This window comes from Xenopus laevis, chromosome 8L (genome assembly GCF_017654675.1).
Source record: "Xenopus laevis strain J_2021 chromosome 8L, Xenopus_laevis_v10.1, whole genome shotgun sequence".
Classification (NCBI taxonomy): domain Eukaryota; kingdom Metazoa; phylum Chordata; class Amphibia; order Anura; family Pipidae; genus Xenopus; species Xenopus laevis.
Genome location: NC_054385.1, coordinates 28,592,839 through 28,601,848, shown reverse-complemented (window position 1 = coordinate 28,601,848; position 9,010 = coordinate 28,592,839). Strand labels below are relative to the sequence as shown.

The following is a 9,010-nucleotide window of genomic DNA, read 5'->3' as shown; positions in this document are numbered from 1 at the left end:
CTTACTCATCAGTTATGTCCCATGTGTCCCCCCCCTTTCAAGTTGCTGACTGACTAACAGGTTAGAGAGATACAATGGATAAAGTTATGTTCTGGCTGTTATGTTAGACTTCCCTTCACTCCAGCCTTTACAGGTTAAATACATTTCTCTTTCTAGTACAACTGCTACTATAATGACACCCAGCCAGTTGGTTGAATTGGCACATGATATACATGTGAGCAGTAACGCCACGTCAAGGCTTCAACCAGGTTACTGTCCATTCACACACCTATTGCAGCAAATGGCTCACCCGATGACTTGCTGCAGTAGTTTCCTATCTGGCCAGGTAGCGGCTGATATAAGCCATCATGGGACCCCTCCTCCTCAGATCAGACTGGGAGGTGTAAGGAACAAAAAAGTTCCCCAATGAATAATCTACAATAACACACACACTTCCACACACCCACATCACTCATTCACTCACTATTTTTCTCTGTGGCAAATCCCATGGTCAGTGAGACTGGGATTCGACTCCCCTCTGCTTTGCTAACTATATAATTCCCTCCAGTAGTTCCCTATCCAATATGGAAATACGATTAGATATGTGATCTGGCTCCTATCAGTGGATTATGGACACTGTTAGTAATGGAGGGTGAGCGTGTCCTTCAGGTTTAATCTAGATGATCCAGAGGAAGGCAAAAAACCCATCTGTAGCCATCTCCAATTTGCTTCAGATGGGGGAAAATTCCTTCCTGACTCCAAAACGGCAATCGGACCAGTCCCTGGATCAACTTTCTAAAGACTATTAATACCAGCAGCCTTTTATTATCTAAAAGGCCTGGTTATGGGGGATGAAGATTATGATGGGCCTAATTATTTTGCCTAATATAAGATTCATGGCGGGGAGGGGAAGGAGGGAGTTGTGGCTAGGCAGCATTTGGGGACCTACAGCTCTTCTTAGTCTACTCTTATTCCTTTAATCCTAAACCCTGAGCCTCCCTAAACATTACACCTTCACATTCACAACTCTAATGGTCTTATTTTTATTTTTAAAAATGGGCCCTCAAGCTGCAGCTCCATCTGCTGCATTATTACTCCCTCCAATTGGCACAAGCACACAGGCTGCCTTGTATTGATTTATTGTATTTACATTTTAATGGTGAACTAAACTAAATTTGCAGCCAATCAGAAGGTGCACTATGTTCATCTTCTAAATTGGTGCAATGGGGTTCCCTATTTGCATTCACACACCACTCATACCATTCAAACCTGCTGCAAATGTATTATCAGGATATAGCATCTCCCTTATCCCACATCATAATTCCCATATCCCCTTACTAAAACCTGTATAACACCCGTATTCCATATATCCCTTACTGCACATAGCTATTCTCATATCCCTTTACTATAACCCTTATAGTACCCATATCCCATAATTATAAACATATATCCCTTATCCCGTATCACTACTGCCATATCCTGTATCCCTTGTCCCATAAACTTTACCCTTTTCCCACAAACTTTACCTTTAACCTATGTACTACAGACTACAGACAGGGGAAAGACAGGAGAGCATAAAAGAAAAGAAACAAACTATTGTAATATTCCTATTCCAATATAACATCACTACCCACCCACCCACCCTTTTTTTTGCCTTAACTTATATTAAAGGTGAAAAACAAGGTTAGAGTAATATTTATATTCCTATATAACATCCTATCTATAAAAAACAGTAAAAGAATGGGAGGGAAGTTGGAAAAGGAAGAAAACTTACTTAATGCCATACTTACCCCACTTAACTTACCCTATATAAAGAAACTGAAGTATACTGAACGGTGTTACTTAACAGTGCACTGGGTTTCCATAAGTGCGCTGTATGTTCAGTATACATTTTTACCCTTATCCAAGGGTCTGTTGGATTTCTCCATTCAGAAAGTCCGGCGTGCAGCTATTCCTTTCTTCTGGTGGGGCCTCCTATGATGTTTTGTGTGCTACAAAATACAAAAGAAAAGAGTACATTATTCATAGCATAACTCTGTATATTACTTTATAAATACTGTTTCTCTCCTTTCCCATGTAAAAAACTAATTTCTAGGAGTCTAAGGGCACAAAACACACTAGCAAGTTGCCCCAATCTTCTGAAAGCCCTATTAATACCTCAACATGTTTACTATCATGTATTACTCCTTCCATAAGTAATCCTTTCTCGTCTTTCCCATTTTAATGGACTTAGTTAATTTCACTTACCACTTTGACTCGAATTCTCTCTACTTTCTGTCAAGGATCCCATGTGGTGCTGGTATGATTGGCTGTACGGGCAGACACTTGTACACTTGCAGTAGACAGTAGATGGCAGATCTGATGTTCATTGATGGAATTGGCCATGGATGGTACATTGCCGTCATCACTTGCTGTACAGGCAGTTTGAGGTTAATCCACATGAGCACAGAAAATACTTTACTTCTGCCAATTCCAGTTGGAATCCACATCGGAGAAACCTTCCACTTTAGCTCTCTTAGATGTCTCAGCGCAGAATCCTGGATGAATTACTGGCAACTTATCTGCTGGTGGCTAAAACAAGAAACAACACACTTTGTTGGATTATAATATATAATTTTAAGCATGGGTATAAAATAAATGATACAGTATGGTCACATATATTTGAATGAGATGTAGCTAAAAAAAGTGTATTTAATTTAAAATTCTGTACTTCGTGATTAAGAAGTTTTTTTACTACATGGTACAGGTATGGCATCCATTTTCCAGAAAACCCATTATCCAGAAATAATTTAATATTTTTCTCTTTAATAGTAAAACAGTCCCTTGTACTTTATTCTAACTAAAATACATTGAATCCTTATTAAAGGCAAAACAATCCTATTGGGTATAATGAATGTTTATATGCGTTTTTGGTAGACTTAATATATGGAAATCCAAATGATAAAAATACCCCTTATGCATAAAAACCCCAGCTCACAAACATTCTGGATAACAGACCCCATACCTGTATCAGGACAATTTGAGAAATGGGGTTATAACTATTTTTTTAACTCTTTCAGCTGCAAAGAAGAAAAATGTGATATTACAAGGTATATGGAGACTTGGTTCCTGCAAAAGCCAACTAACTACCTATTACAGCTCTAATAAAGGAAAGAGCCTGTTAGTCTCCACAAACCTAGCCTTCCCATCTGTCAATGATGCAATAAGTATACATGTAGGTGTTGTGGAGGTACGAATGTAAGGGAAATACGTAACTCAGTAGCTTTTATTTATGTTATTACTTTTATTTATGTTATTAAGCCATCAAACCCCCCACTACTGAGGAATTTTTACAAAACTCAGCTTTTTTCTTCTTCAATCTGCCACCCCAACTATAGATGAATAAAAACAGAAATAAGCAGTGTACTGTAGGGTGAATAAAGGGAGAAGCCTCATGTTGCTTGGTGTAGCCATGTACTTACAATTTTGGGCTGGAAAGGTGTCTTTATTTTTCTATTTTCCAGCTCGCTCCAGTTGACTCTGGCATAGAATGAGTGCTCCCTGATGTTCCCATTTGCTCCTAAACGTTTGGTCTTGTTCATCTCCAGAAGCTATAAAAAAAAGATTATTTATCAGACTATAATAGATGTTAAGTCAGGCACCATCCAACAATAGAAGGGCTGTAATTGTTTCTACTTACCTTTGGCAGAAGGTCCCGCATTTCCTGGCTCATGTGACGCGGGGTATTCAAGCTTTTTCTCCCTTATCTCAAACAGCTCCTGTGCAGAAACCAGTGATGGGGCAAATGGCTGTCTGCCAGTGGCCATTTCGTACATGATGACACCGAATGACCACCAGTCCACTCCAGCATTGTACTTCTCCAATGACAAAACCTTCAGAAAAAAAGAAGAACAAATTATCAAAGTTACAAAGATGTCCAAAGAAGAAAAAGACACAAAGATTTGAATGCCTCTGTGTATAAATGACATTAGAAAAGATTTCTGACCTCCGGTGCACGGTATCCAGGTGTTCCTGTCAATCCGCTGATCTTCTTTCCACCGAACACTCCCTCAACAGCGAGGCCGAAGTCACAGATTTTGATGTGCCCGTTGTTATCCACCAAGATATTTTCTGGCTTCAGATCTCTGCAACATAGGTGTTGGGAACAATTAACATTCTAGAATAAGTAGTTCTGTGAGTGATAGTCAGGGATAAGTAAGTAAATACACATTAAAAGATAACTGAAAACAGATATTTTTGGTATAGAACAACCTAAAAGCAACTAAGTTAAGAAGTAAGAAAAAGGAATGGATAATAAAGACAAAAAATAAGTGTTACAGTAAAGGCAGATTATACAGAGAGAAAGATGCATTGCTTGGTTAAAATGAAATGTAAAGTACAAAGAGTTAAGCAATTTGTAGTGAGTCTGGACAGAAAGTGTCACAGAGTCACTAAAATGAACTTTCACTAACTGATTGCACCAGATCAGGGCAGCCATCGGGGGGGGGCAAAGGGGAGAGTTGTAGGGGGCCCGAGGGTAAGGGGGCCCCGAGGGTAAGGGGGGCCCCGGCCATGGCACACTTACTTGACTAGCCGGGCACCCCATCTTTATGAGAGCTGCTGACTTCGGGAAGGCATGGACATTTAAGGGGCCCTGGCCACCAATTTTCTTATAATGTGTGGGGGTAGGGCCCTGGCCACCAATTTTTTTCTCATGTGGGGTCCTAACCACCAATATTTTTTAATGGGGGGGCCCTGGCCAGAAATGCTTTTTTATGGGGGGCCCTGACCACCAATATCTTTTTATTTTTATTAAGATGTCGGAACCTTAGCCACCAATATATTTTTTGTTTTTTTACTGTATGGTGGGGGGCGGACCTGTGGGGTGAGGAAGGCGGACATGTAGGTGGGGCTTGCAGTGGGCGCAGCCCAGGAAATGTTGTTGTATGGGGCCCTGTGATTTCTGATGGCGGTCCTGCACCAGATACCAGAGGTGGAAACATTACTGTTAGATTGTGAACTAATAGGGAAAAATCTTGCCCGTGAGGGAAGGGGGTGACACTTTGCTGTACATTTACGTGCCTGCAAAGTTACAGTAAGTATCTCAAGGAAACTTGAACAAATGCTATAAAAATGTTAACTATATCATGCTAACAGTGAATAAAAATGGAAAGTAGACATTACTCATTATTCTAGAGAAGAGAACTGAAATTTTACTGACCGATGGATGATGCCATTGGAGTGAAGGTACTGTAGGGCTATCACCATCTCTGCAGTGTAGAACCTGCAAAAAAAAGAAAAATAATAAGTAAACAAGCTAAATTCCATAGGGCTACCTATCGAATAGACACCACCTAGTGAATTAAACTTTTTCTTGTCCTTCAATGCAATTCAGTGGTGCGGTGGTTCTGCTGCTGTGCACACACCTTCCTTATTCATCATCATCATCATCATTTATTTATATAGCGCTGTCAAGATACGCAGTGCTTTATTCAGGCAAAGGCCCAAGAACTAATACACAGCTGTGCATGAATTTACATGAAGGACATTTCCAACAAATTCTGCATTTCTATTTTATTATCTACAGATGTAATGTTGTGATTCCCGAACCTGCAATAAAATGTATATATAAAAACAAATATTTAAATTCGATTTTCTTGCCCTCTAGTGGTGCCCTGGTTCTGCTGCTGTGCACACATCTTTTTTTTATTCCTCAGTCTATAGTAAGAATCTTATCACTTACTGGATGTTCTTCATTGGTAGACTTCCTTGATCTTCAATCACTTTGTACAGTGTTCCCCCGCTGGCATATTCGAGCACGAAGAAGGCATGCAGCTGGTTAGACAAATGAAGAATTGGTGAGACATAGGAATACATGGCACAGAACTGAACAGCAAGGAATGTGAATTGGGGACTAAATAGTTATCAGAGGTGTTTTCCTTCGTTCATTAGGCTCTGCTCTCCATTATGTATCTATTCTCATGTTGTTAATTCAAAATGGATATAGTATTAGGACCTGGGAATTCATTGGGGCAGGTGAGTTGCCTGAGTAGGCCTTATACACAAGAAATATGAACAGATGCAAGTAGCTCTGAGAATAGAATTTTAATAGAAGCTGCTTTTGCACTAATAACTATCCAAGGAAACCTCATAACATTGTATGTGGGTCTCTTCTCTCTCTGTGTATTTCTACAGACAGAAAAAATGTCAAGTGTTTTTTGATTGCAGTTGCAAGAAGGATGAGGAAAAGATATTTCTGCATTTTGTGAACTATGAGTACCAAAACTTGAGCACCAGCTGTGTGCCTAGTGATACTGGATCTGCTTTCAAACCAGAAATTAACTTTTCCTACTGACTCACAACACATAGGGATATATTTATCAAAGAGTGAAGTTAAAGATCACAGTCCGCTAGAGTGAAATACCGCATCTCTCCATTCATTTCTATTGGATTTTTAAAGGTGTATTTATGAAAGGGTGAAATACTTTAAAAATCCCATAGAAATGAATGGAGAGAGGCACTATTTCACGCTAGCAGACTGTGGTGATCTCTAACTTCCCTCTTTGATACATATATCCCCATCTGTCAATATATAACAGCCCCACATGAGTACAATGAAATAGAAGATATGGCTGCCCTGCATATTGCACTATATTGTGAAACCCAGTTTTGAAAGGCTAACGACTGCGAAATATGATGAAAAATTATAACTTTTTTCACATGTAGCTGCAGTTATAATACTAGATTTAATGGATCTGGAAATATTGCAGAGGCTCTTTCAGAGAGCAAAGAGTAACCCAAGGTAACCTAGAAAATAATCTAGGTTTATAAAGCTTGGGGAGTGACAGGATTGTAAATAAGATGAGCACTGGATAAGTTTTGTGCATTAGGTTGGCCTTAGGAAGTAAAACCATTAATGAAACAGATTATGTATCAAAAGAGTGTTCTGTACCTCGGACTGGAATGTGGCATGAGAATGGCAAAGAAAGGGGCATCCTCTGGCGATCTTCAAGAGTCGGGCCTCCTTCATGATGCAAGTAAAGTTGCCCTTGCTGGGTTGTTTGGGCACCTTCTTAATTGCCACAAGTTGTTTCTTTGATGTATATGATGCCAACATCACCTAAGAGCAAAGAGATGAAATATTACAGAGTGTCTTGAATGCTGCTAACATCATGAATGACAGATAATACAGTCAATCAGAATGTTAAAGACATTGCCAAGTGCTTGATTTTACTTCATGTTTTCTGTACAGATTTATAAAAGATAACAAAAGAGATTTCTATATTGGGAGTCCCCACACTCACCTGTCCAAACATGCCTTCTCCTAGCTCTCGGTGGAATTTGTAACTCTGTATGTCCAGGGGGGCTGGCCTTTTCTCATCCACGTGGGATTTCTTCGGTGCACTTCCACTTCCACCTTGTGGGATCAAACAAATTCAGTCAAATCCCATATCAAAATATATTATGAATTGTATATTTTACTAAATATATCTATGTATCTCTATAACAATGTAGCTAAGAAAGCACCCACATTCAGAGAAAAAACTCTTTATCTTTATTATTTGTGAGCCTTCTTAACATTAAGGGGTTATTTATCAATAACGAATAAACCCACAACTCAAGTGTTTTCTAATTTATGAAAAAACTACAATATGTAAAGAACTTGAATAAATCAATTTCGGGTGAAAACTCTGAATACTCAAATTAATCGAGTTTACAGTAAAAAAAAATTAAAAAAACTAGAATCATTCGAATTAATTGAGTTTTTGAGCGAAACCCACCAAAAAAAAAACCCTATTTCCTGCTTTGGGTATACTAAATCTCTAAATCTTTGTTTTTTTTCAACATAAAAACTCAAGTTTTTGGTAAAAACTACCCTCAAAACCTTTAATACATAACCCCCTAAGTGTAAGAGGGATTTTATTAGGCCTTTGGGGTTTCCTATTTTCCCTAATCGTCTTTGGCAAAAACTAAAAACACCTAACTGTAAATATAAGACATTTTAACAAAGCAAAGGGATGGATTTGTAGAAACCCCAACCCATCAACAGGACAAACATCCCACCAATGGGGGGCAGTTAATTAACTATAATAACTCTACCAAAAGCACTGTGTATCTTGACAGCGCTATATAAATAAATGATGATGATCAAAACGACAGTTGGGCATCAGTGGCAGTTGACAACCGACAGTTCACCCAGGAGAATCATGTGACTAGCAGCAGTGAGACATACAACCAGCAGCAGTAACATGTGCCATTAGCAAAAATTGAGTCTTACAATCACTGACACCAGGAATCAGAGGAATGTTTAAATTGCAGGGTAGATAAGGCAAATAAAAATAAGAAAACTCATTATGTAATCTACAACATACTTAGATTTTCATTTAGATTGTAATCTTTTTTGGACAGGGCCCGCTTTACCTCTTGTATTGGCTCTTGGTTGATTTTGTATATATTCTGGTATGCTTAGTATACACCCAGTGATTGTACAGCACTGCAAAATATGTTGGTGCTTTATGAATATGTGTAATAAACTGTAAAGCAAACTTTTAAACATTCAGTGAGAGCCACAAGAGCTTTCCTGTATAAAGAAGGTGGGTGGGCATTCTGTAAATAAATATAAAAATGTATGTCTAAGGGCAATGGCATGAGGGATTTTGGGCTTTGTCCATTGAATACAAAGTGGTGCCTGTAGGTGTGACAAGGCTAGAGGACCTTCTAGGGGTAGAAGTGGAGCTGGCCTGGAAGGAGGAGATGGTTTGCATTGTTGGGATTTTTAATAAAACAGTTAAGTGTAAGAGGGATTTTTTTAGGCCTTTGGGGATTCCTATTTTCCCTAATAATCTTTGGCCTAAAAACACCTAACTGTAAATATAAGTCTTCTAAAAATCTATAGACTTGAACGAAGCAGAGGGATGGATTTGTGGAAACTATAATGACTCTATATTAAAAAATTAGAAGTAGGTATAACAGAAAATGAATACTAAAGTAATATGTTTTTCCCCTTACCTTCCAACGGATCTTCTGGGCTCCTTGGTCTTTTCCTCTTGTC

At 38.8% G+C, this 9,010-nt stretch overlaps 1 protein-coding gene across 1 annotated transcript; it reads right to left on the bottom strand.

The window, feature by feature from the left end:
- Nucleotides 1-255: 255 nt before the first annotated feature.
- LOC121396932 (protein kinase C delta type-like) lies at nt 256-3,695 on the bottom strand. Its single transcript, XM_041572592.1, has 4 exons — nt 3,659-3,695; nt 3,441-3,569; nt 2,227-2,550; nt 256-1,970 (listed from the first exon to the last, which is right to left on the bottom strand). The coding sequence occupies exons 1-3, from the start codon at nt 3,689-3,691 to the stop codon at nt 2,437-2,439; spliced, it is 276 nt and encodes a 91-aa protein (XP_041428526.1). The 5' UTR covers nt 3,692-3,695; the 3' UTR covers nt 256-1,970; nt 2,227-2,436.
- Between the last annotated feature and the right edge of the window lie 5,315 nt (nt 3,696-9,010).